Source organism: Magallana gigas, chromosome 6 (genome assembly GCF_963853765.1).
Source record: "Magallana gigas chromosome 6, xbMagGiga1.1, whole genome shotgun sequence".
NCBI classification, from domain to species: domain Eukaryota; kingdom Metazoa; phylum Mollusca; class Bivalvia; order Ostreida; family Ostreidae; genus Magallana; species Magallana gigas.
Genome location: NC_088858.1, coordinates 20033668 through 20053904, shown reverse-complemented (window position 1 = coordinate 20053904; position 20237 = coordinate 20033668). Strand labels below are relative to the sequence as shown.

The window sequence follows — 20237 nt, the reverse complement described above, 5'->3', positions numbered from 1 at the left end:
GATAAAGAATAGGCAGTTCAAATTAATTTTTAAAGGCCATTTCGAAACAGTTTATTTATTAACAGACTTCAAGTATACATTTTCTTTAATTACATGCTATAACAATGATTTCCTAAGGGTTAAATAATAATATATATGTGATAATGAAGGAATGTTACGATGTATAGCGGGGTATCGGTTCTGTCTGTGAACAGCATCGGTAATACGGCAGTATGATACCCCGTGCTTCAGCTAGGGAAAAATATGTCCAAACCCTATAGGGATGTATAATACGCACCCCTTTCTCATGGTAAAAAATGCTGGGAAAAAAGTGTGTATTATATTCACCGGATTACGGTACTTACCGATTATGGGCAAGATTTTCTATACATGCTTCTATAAATTTCATTCGAATTCTACGATCTGTGGAATAGCACACTAAGGTGCAGAGGGCTTTTTCTGCCTCATTAGCCAATCCCTCCGGCAGCAGATTCTATTTAAAAAAACAAAAACAATCCAAATATTATAAATTTCAAGAAAAATTGCCATACATAAATACTTTTAATAGCAAATATAATTTTTGTATCTAATTTATGGGCATCACTCAGGACATACACTAACCTAGACATATGTGAATTTGTCAGCTGAGCTAATGGATTTGCATTGGCATCTGGACAATTTATCAAATTCAAAATTTAAAATCTATATTACATTTCAAACTCAAGAATATACTTGTTACTACATATAAGTCCAACAACTGTTTGAAGAAATCTTACACATGTATCCTCCTGTACTAAGTCCCACAGAAGAGTGCTGCCTTTCTTGCACACGCTATCTATAGAAAACTCTGAGTAGGTCATGAAGCTTGAGTCCTTCACAGGAGGCCGGTGGTGAAGTACAGCGGCTACAAATAGAAAAGTCAATAAGAGTGAAAATTAAAATTCTTCATTTCAAACCTTAATTCCCCCAAAAAATCTTGTGATTTATTTTCACCGAGTAAGGCCCCATTGATGATTTTTATTGTCATTTTGGAAAGAGAATGCATGTAACTAATTTTTTTTCCAATTCCAATAAAAAAATTAAATAAAACTGAGTTATTCCCCTTAATCAAATCCTTAAATAAAAAAAATTATTTTTGGCCAAAAGAAACTTAAAGTTAAATTTTTTGTAGGCCTTGACTTATTCCCCTTATTCTATTCTTTTAACAAAAAATCAAAGGCCGGAACGGCCACAAAGGCGTCGAGCTGACATTTTCTTTTATATAGAATGATATCAATAATTTGAATTTCTGTACTGTACTAATAGTCGTATATCAAATAATATTAGAATAAAAAAGGAAATGAATTACGTTTTGTGCTGTTTCAAAAACAATAATCAGTATATTTGGTTATAAAATAGGTAGTGATGCGTTTATAATACAATAACTCATCATGGTTACAAAAAATCGAAGAAATTTCAAAGTTCCAAAGAAATCATTTTCTTTCTGCTTTAAAAAGTCTTTCCACAATTTTCACAGGCTCATAATTTGAATACATTAACAGTGTGTCCCTAATTATAATAATAAAACATACTTTTATTTATTTCAATTCCCAACAAGATTACCTTATGCTATGGTTGTTTACAAACAAATCCACAACACGTGCTATCTAAAACCAACTGCATTATCGTGTTTATTAATTGCAAAAAAATATCTAGATAAGTTTAATGCTTACAATTATTTTGGAGACCATGCCCGATAACAAATAAATTTACATATCAAATTTTATTTCTATCGGGCACGGTCTCCAGTTAAAATGTAAGCGATAAACTTAAATAATATTTTAGTGAATGTTTACATTGCACCCTATTGTATTCATCCGCCATTTCTTGATTCAGCAAATTTATACTAATGCAATGAGTTGTCAATAACCAGGGAGGCAAAGTTGGAATTTTTGTACACAATACAGTTGAATTAAAGGAATACAAATCTTGTAATACGTTTAATACTTCAAGGAACTTATTTTTTATGCGCATTAAAAAGGCGGTGCAGTGCATGAATTTTTGGACGATTGCCAATCCAGACGATCGCTAGAAGGCTGCCGAGCATTAGCTCGACGCCTTAAAAAACCATTATATTAAAAAATATTTGGCTTGAGAAATAAAAAATTCATTTTCTATAGGGGCCTAAAAGAAATTTTCAGAATCTGTGGACACTGACCTTTGCCCTGCGGTAGGTGGGTCTGGTACATGGAGGCCAGACTGGACAGGTGCTGCTGCATCTGGTGCTGACTGTATGGACCGTTAATCCGTGCCAACTCCTCGTCACTGATAAACTCCTCCCCCTCAAAGTCGGCCATGTTCTTCTCTGACTTGGTACTCATGCGGGAACTACGACAACTTCCTTCGCCCTCATCAGGGGACAAGATTCCTTCCACTTCTTCACTGTTGACAAACAATTATACAATCATATTTATCAGGTAATGCCTGTTTATTTTTTTTTTATCTTTAAGGGGTACAGCATGCTTTTTTATGCTATTAAATTGTCCAATCACATCTCTGATCTTTTGACAAATTATTACACTGGTGATCGATATCATTTTTATTAATAACACTTTAAATGTCAAATATGGAACACAATCAAAACGTTATAATTGAAAATAAAAGACTTCAAAGGCATAAGATAGCTCATATCTTGTTTCACAAAATAATATGCCTACCCTTCAACAGTCTGCCGCCTTTTACTTTGAGCTGTCTGTATGAACTGAGTGCAGTCAAATATTTCTGTTTCCTGGTCTCCACTGGGTCCATGCTCCAGGGTGGCAGTCAGACTTCCCGTTTCAAGCTCCTCCATCTTCTGTAAAGTGAATAAAAAACTAACCTCATCATTGGTTACATTTATGCATTCATATTTATATTTACTTCATGAATATGTACAAAGAAGAGTACTCGTACTAAACGCTTTTTTTCCCTCTAAATTCAAAGAGCCTAACAGGTAGTGACCATTGTGAAAAAAAAAAATAAACAATGCATTAATTTTTTTAAAAAACTCTTCACTCTTGCCTGTTTTGAGATTGAATCTCCAGCTGGTAAGTGTTCCAGGGTTTTGTCGCCTGATCCCCCAGGTGTGGATTTTTGATCCTCCTCTTTCTCCCCCTGTCTCACTAGTTTCTTCCCCTCCTTCTTTGCCGGGCTCTCCTTCACATTTCCAGCCATCCTCCTTCGCCTCTGCCTCTGATGACTTTGCTGCAGCTGGATCTGTCTTCGCTGTTCTTGCAGATGATGCTTCTGCAGAATTTTCTGAGCCATCTGATGACTCATTTTCCCATCATGCAAAGCGTCCTCAAATTCAGAGCTCTCCTCACTTTCCTGGGACTGTTGTTGCATGTGCTTCATCTGTACAATCCGGGCCTCCTTGATATGTTCCTCTTCCTCAGAGTCAATGTATTCGGAATCATCTTCCTCCTCCTCCTCTTCCTCCGAGGAAGCCTGAGTCCTCTGAGGATGGAAGTGGGGTCGACCCTTGACGAATCCTCCCTGTCTCTGGACGCCCATCATCCTTTGCTGATTGAGACGATTCTGTAGAATCTCTCCTTCCTCCAACTCCTCCTCTTCTTCACTTGATTCTTCATCCACCTCACTTTCACTGCCCTCACTTTCTTGAGTCACATGTGGAACCCTTCTTGGGTGAGGAACATGTCTGTGAAAATAAGTTGTAAATAGTCTAAAACATTATCTATTTGTGAATTATCAATGAGAAAAAGTTGAAAATTCTCAATATACCACTACACTAAAATAAGAATTTACATGTAAAGGGAAGATTATGTTACTGAGATATTATGTGTTTGCGATGCTCCTATGTACACATACCTATCACACTCTGAATCTGCCTCACTCCCATCACTGTGGACATGACACTCTTCATCCGAGTCCTCTTCATGGTCTCCATGACAACAGTGACCATGGTGATGTTTGTGTATTCTTCCATGGCGGATAATCAGCTTCTGGACCTTCTTCGGTGATCGGACCTGTACATCTACCAGCTAAAAGGCAATGAAAATAACTCTATGAGTAAACGGTTACATAACATGAAAACCTGAACATTTAAAGTCTAAAATTAGTTAGATGCGATGATTCCTGATCCATATTATAGCCCTATATGAGCAATTTGAAATACATGTATTTTATACAAAGATTCTTCATTAATACAGATAGAAGAGGTCATGACCTGTAGGTGTCCTTCATCGTCAGAGACCTGAATACTGTCACTGCTGCTCACCTCGTGTTTCCCTACTTTTCCTGTTTAAAGACAAAGCAACATGTCTGCATTTTGACTACATTTTTAGAGAAAAAAGGTAAATACATTGTACATTGTACAGTACATATATGAAAGCCTATCAAATAAAATAAATGTAACTATGCATTATTAAGTTCCACCCTTAAAGTATTTACATATATTTTGATCATAATAAATGGAAGTAGAACTATACTGATAATGTATAGGTACTAAAAGAACACTTCTGATACAACTCAGTGTGATTAAAGTTAATAATTGAATGACTTATGTATCTACAAAACTACATCAAAATGAATTATTCAGGAAATAAATGTAAATACTAATACGCCAATTGTTTTTGTTTAGATGTTGGATTGCAACAAATCAATGCCTATTTTGCACCAATATCAAAAAGCTCTTTAGTTATTATTCTTCATAAAAATGTTGTTACTTATGGTAAATGATTCAAATCTTTGATTGACTGATCATTATATGGCGGATTTCATTAAATAACAGTAAGCACTTTAGATCCTTAAAAATTAATGATCCAAGTCTATGCTTGAGTGGTTGTACCGTGATGGATTTGGTCCTCCTCGTGCTGCAGTGAGGCCAGCGTGGCGGGGAGGGGTCCGTGGTGGTGGGTGGAGGAGGAGGACTGGCTAATGGCACAGGTGTTCCACACGCACTTCACCAGGGCCGAGGCCAGGTACAGGGTCTGTGTGGAAGAAATAACTACAGTAAAACAGGGCTACAAGGAACCAATTATCATAAATTCACGCTTACAGAAAAGTCATTATTATTCCCCTTTGACAAATTGAATAAACATATCTAAACACTAACACATAAGTGAAAGCGTATTTTAATGTATTTTCTCTACTGGATAATCATACAAAAGAAATCTGTTGTAACCTCACAAGCTAGTGCCTGATGCTACGAACAACCAGTAAAACCTAGGCACTACAATACAGCTTACTGACCGATTCATTGTGAGCAGTGGGCTCCAGGCCAGACACAAGTTTCAGGAGATGCTGCACCGGCTGAAGCTCTAGGTTCTTTATCAGTGGGATCAAGATGTCGTACACTTGTTTACTGCAGTGCTTCAGCTGAAATACACAACATCACTCACCCTAATCAAAATGGCAAAGGAGAGTTTTTATTAATGAATGTTAAAAGAGCCTCTCCTAAACTAGCGATTATTGATAAATACTGGTATATAAAGGATAAAATTGGTGAGTGGGAGAAAATGTCGACTTCCTAAATTTTGTTGGCATTTATGCAAAACATGTGACTACCTACCTGGCTGGAAGCCCATATACAGTCGATGTGGTCATTTGTGATCTTTCCTTCCACAGCTAACAGGTTTAATATCAACTGACTTTGTTTGATAATCTACAAAATCAATTCAAAAATTCAAAATATCAGTGGGTATTTATAAGATATATTCAAGCTTTTTCTAAATGAGGAATTGTATTTTCTTTATTCTCCAATCCTAAAACCAACCCAAATATTTTAAATCATGATCCATCAAGAGACCTCTACAGCATTTATATTTTTTATACACATAAAGTACAATGATTATCTATTTCATTTTTTCACATTTTTTACATACGTAATAAACATGCTTTTCTTACCTCAATGTGTAGATTAGGGCCAAAGATGTGTTCAATGATTTTGTTGTCGAGAAGCCACTGTGATAGCTGATGCCCTACCCTCTCCACATAACTAAAAATAAAACACTCTTTAAAGCAAGAAAGAATCAGGCAGGTTTACAAGACATAAGTGAAGGTGTAGATAATCCAAAGAAATCTATAATGCATGAATACATTATATGATAATCATTAATTTAAATCAGTTGTTTAAAACTAACCTCTCAGTATCCATCAGCGTTTCATTGTTACAGCTTTCATTGTAAAGATTAATTTGATTCTGAAGATTCAAAAAATTAAGAAAGAAGAAATTACACATACATGTAAGTACACATCAACTTAACACACATTTCCTTCAGATCTTAAAAGAGGACATCACTTAAAAAAAAAAAAATAGCCTTATCCTCACTACAATAATTTAAAATCTTTCCATTTCACATTTATAATCATAATACATTCTGTGAAAATATAAGGGTTTTTTAAAATTAAAATACATGTATTTGGCCCAGTAGAAATTTTCCTTACATTGATTTGAGCTATCCCAGCCAGCCTTATAGTGAGGGTGGAGCAGGTGAAGTACTTGAAGGCCAGGTCCAGCCCCTCCTTGTCGAACTGGAAGTGCGTCTCCAGGGGCTCCTTGACCGCCGCCCACATCAGCTCCGTCATGTTACGGTTTCCCGCCATTCTCAGGTCTTTGTCAGACAGTTTACACATATATCTAAACCAAAAAATTAACAGAATATGATGAGTGTTATATTGATAGTCTTACAATATAACCCTCATTTTTAAAGATTAGAACACCTACATATACATATATGACAGTATTGCTCATGCATTGACATTCTATACATACAATACATAATCTGACTTTCACTTTCATTTTTAAATCAGAACACCTGTTCACATACCTGTTAACCCTCCCGCATTGCGCGGGAGACTCCCGCAAAACGGCCTAAAAATCTAAGATCTCCCGCATCCAACCTATCTCCCGCGCGGGAGACAAATTTCTCCCGCAATCGTATTTGTCTCCCCCAACCCCCCCCCTAAATTCTGAATCTTTACATGCTAATTTCAACAACCACTGCCGGTTTTTTCTCTGATTTTGAGCTCAAAAAGCTGCTGTGTAGCTTGAATATATCAAAATCCATCCCAGTACTGTCTACCGTGATCATAGTATGACATGTTATAGTCCAGTTTACATTTTAGGATTACTTCCGGTTTTGACTTAAATCAGTTACGTAGTTAGTTATGCATAGCCCTTATAAAAAAATAAGTAAAAGCTTAAAACATCTTGATTTTACTCTGTAACACCAAAGAAAACAATACACAGCCAGTGGTGTCACTTAACAGGTGCACAGGTAAAGCACCCAAGCCACGTGCAGTGAGTCGTGACTAATTCTGTCTGGCCAGCACAGTCGGTAAAAATCAAAGTGAGTTTGGAACACTGAGTGTTTATACAAGCTACCGATAAAAGTGAAGCTCGAGGAAAAAGTGTAAAAGCATTTCACAAGAGTTTTTAAAGTTTATAATACCGGTACAGGGATGCTATTGACATTACAACAGAGATCATTTTTAAAGATACTGGAGAAATACATGTTGTTTTGTGAATTAAAAATCTATCCTATATATAAGGCAAAAAATAATTTTAATGAATATTATTTACTGGTATTTTCTTAACTGGCCGGGTTTCACTGCAAATTCAAAATACGCAAAATAAATTTTTATGTATTTACCCTAGATGTCAGCATGCAGTGATGGTTCAATACTGAACAATAAGAAGACTTAATATAAAAAGTGGCACTATTGACTTCTTGTATTGTACCATGCAAACAAAATAATAGTTTTCTGAACATGTACAGCAACACAAGTTGTAATTGCACACTGGTAGTCATAAAAATAAAAAAAATTAAAATGATTGCAAATGCATTAATAACAATGGTAAAGTAAGGTATCTAACAGTATTTTTAATATATATTTGCATTTCACGTGAAAAAACGTCGTTTACGCAAAATCTCCCCCTTAGCCAAGTTGGTAAGGGGGAGATTCTCCCACATAGCAGCTCTGAAAGGTTAACAGGTATGTGTTCATATAGCAGTATGAGTAATGTAATCGTAATCATGAACTGTTATTTTCTGTGTTGCTTTTCCTTGATTTTAGTTACGCACCTTATCACTACAGTTCTGAGAGGAACTATGTACTGCATCACTGTTGGGATGTTCATCCAGAGACGTAACTATAAACACAGAAAGCCAGACAATATTAACCACAAATCATCATTACTAACAATGGCCATACTCCAACCACTGAAAAAAAATTCGCAGCTGGTTAAAAAATTACTTTTTCAGTGATGAAATATTTGAAAATTCATTTGTTGCTCAAAAGTGTAAGAATTTTGCTATTAAAACAGTACGTACATTAGCAATGAGGGTGATGAGAATGTGGGCAAACGTGAATGGCAGAGTATCTGGAGTGGCTTTATCAAAACACTGCTTTAGGGCACCAATTCCATTACTGTCACAGAAGAAGCACACATTTCTCAAGAGAAACAATGGAACCTCTGGGTCCTGCAAGTAAAATTCAGATAAATGTATAAAAAAAAATGAAATATTAAAGATTGGAATCATTTACTCTTAAATACTTCAGAACCAGCAAAAAGTGTTAGCTTGTTTATCTTACCGACACTTCACAATAGTTATTCAAAGCACTGGTCTCTTGCTGTGATAATTCCTGGAATAGAATTATTTGCATCAACTGTTTTGATCAAATAAATCTTTTCTCTTCACTATCATTAACTTAAACCGCATTTTACATAATTTGACACTTATCAGAGTAAAAACACCACACTTTCTTAACAGCCTGCATTAATTACTTTCCATGCAATGAATACAATACAGATGTCCCTGCATGACTCTCCATATAAATTTAACATTATGAGATGATTTAATTCCACAGTTGTAATTCATAATTTCAGACTGAGAAATGGATGTGGTTATCAAACCATACAATATAATGGATCAAATACATGTATGAAAGACAAAGATGGACAAGATCAAACTTTGATACACATCTGACATGTTTGATCTTGAATATTTGAGAATCAAGAATTTTTTTACTGACCTCTAGTGATGAGTGGTACATGTGTTTGTAGGCCATATAGGAAGGAAAGTTCAACAGAAAGATTTTGGTGACGAAGTGCAGAAGTTTCTCTTTCTCCTCCATAGTCCATCTCTCTGGATCCTCCATTTCATCGTCTGTATCCATAGCTACCTCCTTTTCGCCAACTTTTCCATCATCTTGCAAAGAAAAGAAAATAGTAATGACTTAGATTTGGTGCCTTATTGAAGGATACGTTTATATTCACATTCCTATGAAGATTCTCAATTAATTGTCACTGTCAGATGTAAATTAAGTTAAACATGAAAGTTAAAAGTATTCCAAGCTATTGAATTTCAAATGTAAGTTGCTTATTGTCTATTACTGGTACATGTATAGATTAAATATTTAAATAAGTCATAATTCATGACCCTCCATCTTTCAAAGAAGTTCACATAGACATGTGGTATACCTTGCATGGCAGGCTCTTCTTTATCCTCTGATACTTTCTCTTTTTTCTCTTTGTTGTTTATATCAAGTTCTTTCTGTTGTTCTTTGTTAAAATCCTCTGGCATGGTTTGAATAACTCGAATAGCAACACTGCATATTACTTGAACCATGTTGTTCAGTTTCTCGAAGTTCTTTAAATTCTTGAAACAGCACATACATTGTCTGTAAAGCAAAGTGTAAACTTAAATGAGACTGGAATGAGTTTTAGACTTAAGATTAAAGTCTTCTACAGGAAAAGAACATTACTGAACTTTTCTAGTACAACACTGAAATTTTTTCTGGCTTATTCTTTCTCTAAATCTCTCCAATATACTGTGACAGACGGGGCAGTTCAATCACTGCCCAACACCAGATAGCTCAGTTGGTAGAGCAACTGGCTAGTAAATCAATGGCCCATGTTTGAATCCCTGTAAGGTTCGCCATTATTCTTTCTATCCCTTTAGACTTCTTTTAGAGTTTTCAAAGACATTCACACTTTGACAATTAACAGTTGGTTTAGACAGAGAAAAGGTCGTGCATCTGCCAATTCATAAAGTTTAACATGTGTACGTAGTCTTTCAACGAAAACCGCTAAAAAAAATCTTCGTTGTACAAACCTTTGAGGCCATGTGTTGGCATAGCTCACAAAAGAGAGAATTTCTCTTTTGTTCATATGAAATCCACCAACCAGGCATCGTTCTTCGTCTACAAAGAATAATTGATAAGATTACAAAAGTTCGATAACTGGTAATGAAATTCCTGCAGTATTTTTTAATGACCGTTAAAACCTAAAGTAATTTAATCAAGACTGACAAGAGTGATGCAGTATCATTGACTTGAAGGAAAGAACTTACAACTTTCGATTAACTGAAGAACTTCTGCACAGTGGTCACACATGGTTTCTGCAGTATGTATAGCTTGATGTCACAAGTTTTGCACTATAAATCTGTCATGTCATTTTGTTGAATTAAACGATGAAATAATCGATGGCAAGAAATCTTCATTCATCACATCCCGCCATATTGTTTTCACCCATCGTCAATTTCCGGCATTTTCCGCCATATTTTGAATTAATTATATTTTTGTATGATTCATTTCTTGTAAACTCAATTAAAACATTACTGTTAGCATATGCGACATAAAAAGAAAATAAAGACATTTATTTGATTTTCAGCAGTTTTTCTTCAGGATCCACTAAATACCAGAAAGATTGGGTGTAGTGAGTAGCAACTGTGATGAACTTTTATTAAATTCAAACGATAAATGTAATCTTTTTATTCATTTTGAAATTTATTTTTCTTCATATTCTAAATTATCATTCTTTTGATAAAGAGGGAGAGAGAAGAAAATTTAAAGGAGCAAATGTTCCAGAACATCGTGCCCGATCTATTGACTACTCAGACAGTTTCGGTTTCCACAAGGCTTGCGTTTAAAAACAAGCGCCGTTAAAAAATATGGGTACCTCGGAAGAAAAAAATTCTTCGAGGTACCCTCTTTTTAACGTTGTTATTTCTTCTTCTCCACACAAACCCCTGTGGAGTGAAAATCTAAAAGTCAAAAGGGATTGTTATGTTTCACGTTTTGTTAGAGATTGGTGTCCCTCTCAGGCAAAATCGAATTTTGGTTATCTAATTTGTAAACTGAAAAAAAGCATCATTATGTTATGTTCTTATAAATATATTTTAATTATTTTTGACCAGGGATCAAATACGTCCCTGTCTTGATATATTTGTCCATAAGAGAATTTCCTATTTTTTAATTCACCGTTACCTGGAGAAAAATTTTATGCTAAAAATATAAATAATGTTAATTATTAGGCATGGGACACCTCCATATTGTGACGTACTTCAGATCGAAATATTAAACAATAACATTATATACAATTTTATAATTATTATCTTCACAAGATTGTTACCTAGCTATTGTCGTAGCGCAATTGGTATGGAGCGTATGTAAACTATAAAATTGTTAGTCATGAGTTGGAATCCCGCTGTGACAGGTCTGTTATAGATTAATCTGAATCCCTGGTAGTTTTCAGTGTTTCGAATTATTTATTTCGAGGATTGTTGTAATGATTAAAATACACACACAGGAACTTTAATTAATATATTCTAATTTGAACAAAATGTATTGTCTTACCAGTATATAAAAATCGCACGGTTGGGAAATTGGCGAAATTAATGATTTTCGTTATTGGTACTATGTTAATAAAACATGTATCAATTAAATTTCTTAATTTTTTTTTTTATTTTCTATATATATTGGTCACTTGCAATGTTGCCCGAAATTAAATAGTAAACACATGGTCAGCACAAATCTGTAAACAAAATCCTCACGTGTCTATGACAAAATTCAGTCATACATTCCCTCATACTCATACACGTTCGAATGGCAATGCGCACCAAAACTTTTAAATAAGTAACAACTGCGACGAATATTTTTATCGATTTTCAACAAGTTTGTCCAGGTTTTCATTCAGTCTGGTTAAAATCATATCCTCGATCCGCTCATTTTTATTTTATTGTCGCTACACGTCTTCAATTAACAGTACAAGGAAAGTCGTCTGAAACCTTTTTTACAGTGTATGCATGTATTATTTCAAATATGAAAATAAATCGCGGAATGAGGATAAAATGTTTCCAATATATATATATTATATGAGTTGCAGTTTATATACAATCTGTAATTATATTTAGATCTATATAGCGAGCATCCGCGTTCTTGAACACGCCTCTGGTGTAGCTTATTGGGGAGGGGGGGGGGGGGGGGGGGGTCCCACATAATTTTTAAATGATTCAACAACTACAGTCCTATAAGTAGTCTCGAGATTTGAAGTTACTAGAATGTAAACGTCCTCAACCATCACTCAATTAATGTGCTTGGACTATATCATTTACAAGTACAATTGTCAGCAAGTGATTTTTTATGCCTTCTGTGGTTTCAATATTTTTCCAAAATGTATCTAGAACTCCTAAATAGCGCGAGTCTTTAATGCTTTTTTGGGATCATTATCAAATGCTATGTAATTATAACAAACACACAGAAATAGATCAATCAACAATTCCTTATAATGAAATATATATGTATTCTGAATTTTATTGATAATCATTTTCTTACATTTTTATTACAATTTAATTCCAGAGAACGTTGGCCAGTACGTCCCGCTGACCAAACTCATCGTTTCGATGGCCTTGACCCAGATCTTGTCCCCACCATTCAGCGTAGCGAGGGTCGACTGTGCGCAAGTGTTTCTTTTAACATCTTTGGAAAAGTTGTGACACGAGGGTTTGCCTATAACTTCCTTGCTGTTAAAGGCATTTTCCTTCACGAGAGCCGTGTCGACGGGATGGCGGGGAAGTGACGTCACGCTCCACGTAAAGAAGTAGAGGCATTCGGCAAACCTCGGCCGATTCCCTAACCTACATCAAATGACATACGAATCGGCCGAGGTGTGCCGAGTGGAAGTAGAGGCCGGCTGATGGCGCTGTGATCTTTAATATGGTTGGTATTATCATAGGCGTTAGATGGGTCAACCACTTCAACATCATATGGTATCGCGCTGCCAGATTGCAAATTCAAAGCATCCGAATTCATTCTTGCAGTGAAAGCAACTTGATCTGAAATTGAAAAAAAATCAATAATTTGTAAATGTAAAAATTAATACATCCATTGATATAAGGATTTAACGCGGTTTATCTATACAAGTAACATAAATCCAACATAGATTTTATGCATAATGAAACATTGAACAAACATGGACTTAATTCAGGGGTCTTCTGCATGCTTTCCTGTCAAGCGAGAATTATTTATACATGTATACCATATTAATAAATTATTACACTATTTAAATTTTCAGATTGTTATTCAAGCAGCCACTAACAGACAGAAAAACATATAATACATCATGGCAATTTACCTGTAAGTTGCATTCTCAATTTCTTTGATACTTATTGACAATTAAGAGAAATAATTGTAAAGTTCTAAATGATTGTTACTTACCATAGCCTTCGCTGCCGTTGAAGATGATAAAAATCACAAGAACTAAGATTGGTAAAGTTTCCATCTAAATGATTTTTAAAGATAACAAATTAGTTTTATAATTGCACGTTGGTATAACATCAAAGCATATTGAATTAACAATCAGTCGTATCTAGACTTATCTTTAAGTTTACGTAAAAAGAAAAAAAAATAATTCAATCGTTGTTAACATTTTGTTGTATATATGTGTGTTTAGCAATATTTTAATTTCATTCAACAATTTCCTTACATAAATTTTAATTTAATAGATCTATTGAGTACACTTATCTTGACAACCAGTAAAAAATATTTTCCCCAGTCATCCTTCCGCCCTTAAGGTAGCTCCATACTCGTAAAATTCTCTGAGGAAAGTTGAAAAACCGAACTGATTTCGACTTAATAGACTTAAATGTCACCAATTGTTAGAAAAAATATACATGTGATTGTCATCACACTTTTTGAGATTTCAGATAAACATAAACTAAAGCATATTCTAGCATTAGAAAAATGTAATTTTTTTTTTGTGAAAAGTAAAATCTTGTAGGAAGAAATTTGTTTTTCTTGTTTAATTTTAATGTCAACTTTATCAGAAAACTAAAATTACAAAAATATTTTAAAATTAATAGTTGGAATAAGAAAAACTATAGCATTAAGACATACAACTGAGAGAAAAGTCAGAAAAAGAGTTATTTCCCCTTTGCACAGCTGAAATATATAAACATTTGGAAATTTAGTATAAAATTAAGTGCGAAAATATCTTGAACCTACCAATACTTCTAATTACATCCATGTGATTATATTCACATAAAATAAATAAAACTATCTTGCACAATTTTTAAAGAATTCAAAGTTTTACAAAAAAGTGTGACATCACAGAACACTGGATCTACTTTAAGAATAAAATATTTAATGGAATTCCATTATTCAGAAACGTTTTATCCAAACCATTATATTTTAACTAATTACTATACTAAAGAATTAGAGAAACGTTATCTTACCTTGAATTGTCTTTTGTAAGCTAAAATTGATTCAACAAATGCTGAAACTGTTTGTATTTATATGTTTTTCAAGCTGACAAAAGAGCCGGATCCCCAAGACCCAAAACTGATGTGACGGACCGGCAAGAAACCGGATGAGAGAAATACTATTCAGAGGATCAGTTCACCAAATATTGCGTCATTTTTTATGCCCAACGGACATGACTGAATTATCCCCCACTACATGCGCTTGTATATTTGATTAAAACGAGATCTATTGATACTGAAGATAAATGAATAGACTGCAACACACTATACATACTCGCTTCTAACATCAGCTGACATCATCTGTCTCTTAACGCTTCTTATACACAAAATTGCTTAAACTGTTTTGAATGAATTGCAGATTGTGGCCGATCCACATTTATCAAACCTGTTTTAAATAAAGTTTTGTTGGATCCTAAATATCAAGGCCAAATCTACTGTTTGAGGATGCTGTTCACAGATTTGGAATGGCATGCACCTTTTCAATCATAGACTCTTTAATGGCTTCAAAAATCAAATAAGTTGGTTGTTTGGCTTCCTCTTGAATCAATTTGAACAACTATGACCAAATCTTTCCATAAGAATTATTGCACCGAACCTTTAACGAACATTAATAAAAATTGACTTGTTACAAGTTTTGTACTTCTAATAGAGTTTGCTTATCTTTGCTTATAAAGTAAACAGGTAGTAAGTAAATGTACGCTGAACCGAGTTCAGTTTGTTTATTTGCGTAAACCGATACCAAATTACACTGAGCTACAGTAAGTACATGTATATATCAAAGTACTGAAGAACTGACGGGAGTTGATTTTGTCGATGTTTGTTTATTTTAAAATCAATGATATGTTATTTTGCATGACAAGCACACGTAGTTTCTAATTTGAATTACGCACATTTTTATGATATGATTTTTTGGACTTTTTCGATAAGAATGTCGAGAAACCCCCATATGAATCATCTTAAATAATATTTAAAGATAAAATTAATTCAATCAAACTATGTATCAGTAATAGAAATATTTCTCGAAAATTGTATGGATCCAAGCAATATTGAACTCTAGTCTCGTTCAATCAAACGCTCGGCTGACACCGACAAGGCCGAGCGTCGAGTTGAACGAGACTATATTGAACTCTGGCGTAGGGATATATACGACTACAAAAAAATATTTAAATTGTTCGTACCATTTAAAATCTGACTATTTTCAAGGTATTTATAAATACGTTTCCTCGAAAAACAATGCTTTAGCATACATTACATCGAATTTATCAATTATTTTCAAGAACTAAGTCTTGTCAGCAGTAATGGTTTGTGCTGAGCTCCAAACACTGTTTCACTATCGGTTTGTCTGAGTAACTGCATAGGAGAGTTTATTAAAATCAACTCCCAATAACGGTACATATTATAAACTACTATGATTTTTTGCTCTTATCTCTGAAAATGATTACCGGTAATTATTTTACATTACATAATGCTGTAAATTACATAATGGTGTAATTTGAATTACAGCTGAATTATATATTTACTATGTCAGACTTTGAATTAGTGAAACTTTATTCGTGTAAATTTTATATACTGGTTTTTGTTCTGATTCGTGGAAAATCATGACACGGAAAAATTTGATATGCAGCATTTAGTTAATACGCACCATATGGACATAATATGTTTATATCTAAGGGTTTTGGGAAACGGTTTAACAGGAGTATGCAATGTCCATGAACGAGCGGGAATGAAACTGGTCGCTCATGGGGTGACTGTTGGTTAAGGGTGGGCTTAACAACAGGTGCGACTTTACTTTGACGAAGAATACTAGGATTGTAAAATGTATCCTGATATTGTTCTGAGACAAGGAAAAACTTTTTTGACAATTGTTCTCATTTCCGAGTTGAAACCATGAAGAGTCATAAAAAGAGGCCGAATAATACCTAAATACCGTGTATTACCAAAGATTTGTCCTAAAAATTCAAATGACTGTGCATTCAGTTGAAATTATGATAAGATTGGCGCTAAACGAAAAACTCAGTTTTTATTAAAACTAAATGAGAAGCAGCAGGAAACTTTTAAAAAAAAACACCATTGCCTATGAAATAGCCAAACATACGGAATGCCATTTACAGATTTTAAGGGGAGGCGTTTTATGTGAAATTTGTCGTCCTTGAGAATAGTTTAAATGGTTTTTTTTTTTAAGAAGAGAACGTATAGAAACTATTTTACAAAGTCCATACACCGGTTTGTTAGAACATGACTCCACCGATCATGTTAGCACAAAGGTGTAGGAAAATGTTTGTGAGCCTAAGGTGTAGACAATCAAGTGGTCACCCATTGACAATTTTAACCAAAGTTGACAAAGTTTCCAATTGGTTTCTACAATCTCTTATTATTCACGAATTCTATTTCATATTTTGAATAATTGTTATTTTCAAATTACATGTACATCAATTTCAATTTTGAAAAGCTGAGCCCTATAAATGGTCGAGATTGTTTTGGCTCTAATTATTCACATGTCCTCTAAATGTGACTAATTTTTCTTTGTCTATATAATTTGTACAAGTCTAAGCATTTTAGATTGTTGTTGTTGGTCGATTTTTCGGAAATGCATAATAAATTATAGTACGTTCCTTTCATGCTTTTTTCGGGACTACGATTTCAATAGACGCACACAAACAACACTCCCTTAACGATATAATTACATGTATATGTATTCTGCATTTATTGATAATAATTTTTACACATTTTTACAATTTGATTCCAGAGAACGTTGGCCAGTAGGTCCCGCTGACCAAACTCATTCTTTCGGTGGCCTTGACCCAGATCTTGTCCCCAGCATTCAACTGAGCGAGAGTCGACTGGGCGCAAGTGTTTCTTTTATTACCTTTGGAAAAGTTGTGACACGAAAGTCTCCCTATAACTTCCTTGTTGTTATAGGCTTTCTCCTTCACGAGAGCCGTGTCGACGGGATATACGGGAAGTGACGTCACGCTCCACGTAAAGAAGTAGAGGCCGGCTGATGGCGCTGTGAACTTATGGTTGGTATTGTCATAGGCGTTAGATTTGTCGACCACTTCAACATCATATGGTATTGCGCTGCCAGATTGCAAATTTAAAGCATCCGAATTCATTCTTGCAGTGAAAGCAACTTGAACTGAAATTTTAAACAAACTACAATAATTTGTAAAAAAAAAAAAAAAAAAAAAAAAAAAAAAAAAAATGATCAAACGCGATGATGCTTGTATTTAACGTGTTATTTTATCTATATAACTAGCATAATGTAAACTTTACAAACTCAATATAGAGCAGGTACATTACTAGTGAAACTTTTTTTTTAAATCATGGAATTTGTGTGTTTTTGCAAATCGGGTTTCTGTCAAGTAATTTATTTAATCTACCTTATAAACTATAATACTTTTTCACTTTGTGGACATTGTTGTTCAAGCAGGCTCTAACAGACAGACACAGATTTAATGCACGTTTCATGACAATTTACCTGCACAAACAATTTTAAAAAAATATTTAATAGCAATTAGGAGAATTAAATGTTATGTTCAAATTAAATATTACTAACCATAGCCTTCGCTGCCTTTAAAGATGGCAAAAGTCACAAGAACTAGAATAGGTAAAGTTTTCATCTAAAAGATTAAATAAAAAATGACAAATTAGTTTTATAATTGCAAGTCGAAACAACACATTAAGTATATTAAATTAATAATCAGCCGTATTTAATCTTTAAGTTTACTAGAAAAATTAAATCCATCGTCGTAAAATATGTAGTTGTATTTTTAGCAATATTTTTATTTTATAAATTCGAAAAAAAATTCAAATCAGAAATTACAATTTCTTAACAAAAACCTTTAACCAATATATCACTTGAATACACTGAACCCGACATTCATTAAAAATATTACCAATCACCCAACATTTAAGAATGAAATACTAAGTAAAATCTTTTAAATCACACAGAAGCGTTTCATCCAAACCAAAAAAAATGACTAACAAAGCAAGAAACTTTATTAACGCTAATGAAGAGGAATCTTACCTTGTCTTTTGTATGCTGGCATTGATTCGACAGTACTAAATCTGTTCGTATTTATATGTTTTTTCAAGCTGACAAAATTTAATTAATGTATGCAAATTAAAAACAAAGTCGCGCATTGTCTGCACAAATTGTAAACAATAGTGCAATTTATCAGCCTGTTTTGCAGACTATGTATGCACTGTAGTACTTTCGGAAAATACTTAAAAGTCCTGTATAATTTATATATCTTGCCCAATTTAATATCAACTACTGTTGAAAACAAGCAGGTTTTGATTAGCTGATTAGCCACATAAATTTCAAGGAGTGGCAATATGCCCTTTTCCATACCATTTACAAGAAATGCATCTATTAATTAAACGTAATAAGTGTCTATATTTGAAAAACACGTATTATATTATAATCATATAAATATTATGTGCGAATCTATAATTTTTTCCACAGAAGGAAAGGGAGGGAAGGAATTTGCTTGCAAGATGGTGTTCAAGGCATATTTCTATTATCTAATCTTCCTTGCGATTTTAATAAGGCTGAACTATAATGGAGGTGGAATGGGAAGTACTGGGATCCCCTCCTCCTCTCCCTTTATATCTGCGCGGGACTTATTAAAGGGACATAGACATGGTTTGATAATGTCGATCTCAAACAGGGATAGGGTCGATTACTTCAAATAATCAATTAAATTACAATTACTTGGGATTTTAAAAGTAATCGATTATAGGCTGATTACATCCAATTTCAGAAGTAATCGATTACAATAGATTACTTTTTCTACTTGTAATCATGATTACTTAATATTGTTATAACTTTAGATTACATACCAGTTGTTGGGATTCCCACGTTTTTTTCTTTATAAGTTTCAATGTTTAATATTTAGAAAAAAACAATATTTTTTTATTAGGAGTAATAATTCTGATATAAAGCTGTCAATTTTTTCAAGCTTTTTCATTACACTTTGTTATAATTACCATTTTTATGAAGTCTTTGCATATGTGTGTCCATTGACATTTGAGAGTTTTTATAATTTCTAACCATCTTTTTGAGTTGCGTAAATATCTCTGTGTTTCTTTTAGAAAAGAGAAAAAAACACATTAATTCATCTATCAAATAAGACACAATTCTCATTACATAGGTTAAACAGAAAACCGTTTACATACATGTATAATTGACTTTGTTGACATGTGTTGAACTTAGACTACAAATTGGTATATGTTTCTACTACAATTAACACAATGGTTGAATACGCATTCTTTAATACATCACTGTTGTTTTTACAGTACCCCAGCTGACTTAAAACACACCTGTATTATCCTATGCAAAAACACATTTTGCATACCCATTCCTTACTGAAACCATATCTAAGGTTGAACCTACATGTATTCCCCACAATATCTCTTATGAATTATGATTTGAAGCAACTTAAATTTACTATCTTAATCATAAAAGTATTCAAAAATTAATCATGATTACAGACACTATTTCAAGGTAATCGATTAAATTACGATTTCTTGTAATCAGACACATGAATGATTACTGATCATGAATACTCATAATTACTAAGCAACATGTAATCGATTACAGCTGATTAAGATAATTGAATTCGATTACCCAATCTCTGATGCAGATTTTTTTTCTGATAAGTAACATTCCATTCTATAATTTAAAATATTAAAATGCTTTTCAATGAATTAGCGATTTAGCAATTTCTTATA

The 20237-nt window shown here is 33.7% G+C and overlaps 1 protein-coding gene and 1 non-coding gene across 4 annotated transcripts in view; both read right to left on the bottom strand.

The window, feature by feature from the left end:
• LOC105326614 (ubiquitin carboxyl-terminal hydrolase 34) overlaps positions 1-10505 on the bottom strand; it is a 48595-nt gene extending 38090 nt beyond the window's left edge. For 2 of the 3 annotated variants that reach the window (XM_066088531.1, XM_066088532.1), the window contains exons 1-20: positions 10314-10505; positions 10077-10164; positions 9443-9642; positions 8995-9170; positions 8554-8604; positions 8292-8441; positions 8043-8110; positions 6403-6595; positions 6099-6157; positions 5863-5953; positions 5528-5620; positions 5209-5334; positions 4805-4946; positions 4184-4254; positions 3826-3998; positions 3019-3655; positions 2676-2812; positions 2177-2400; positions 756-883; positions 345-472 (exon numbers count right to left, since the gene is read on the bottom strand). In XM_066088531.1, coding sequence (XP_065944603.1) covers positions 345-472; positions 756-883; positions 2177-2400; positions 2676-2812; positions 3019-3655; positions 3826-3998; positions 4184-4254; positions 4805-4946; positions 5209-5334; positions 5528-5620; positions 5863-5953; positions 6099-6157; positions 6403-6595; positions 8043-8110; positions 8292-8441; positions 8554-8604; positions 8995-9170; positions 9443-9642; positions 10077-10164; positions 10314-10356 — 2978 coding nt within the window. In that variant the 5' untranslated portion in view covers positions 10357-10505. The remainder of the gene's footprint in view (positions 1-344; positions 473-755; positions 884-2176; positions 2401-2675; positions 2813-3018; positions 3656-3825; positions 3999-4183; positions 4255-4804; positions 4947-5208; positions 5335-5527; positions 5621-5862; positions 5954-6098; positions 6158-6402; positions 6596-8042; positions 8111-8291; positions 8442-8553; positions 8605-8994; positions 9171-9442; positions 9643-10076; positions 10165-10313) is intronic. The other variant, XM_066088533.1, reaches the window with a different exon arrangement.
• Positions 10506-17188: 6683 nt separating this feature from the next.
• Positions 17189-18618, bottom strand: LOC105326609 (uncharacterized). The gene is made up of 3 exons (XR_010714917.1): positions 18529-18618; positions 18058-18121; positions 17189-17637 (listed from the first exon to the last, which is right to left on the bottom strand). It is a non-coding gene; the product is annotated as an uncharacterized protein (transcript).
• Between the last annotated feature and the right edge of the window lie 1619 nt (positions 18619-20237).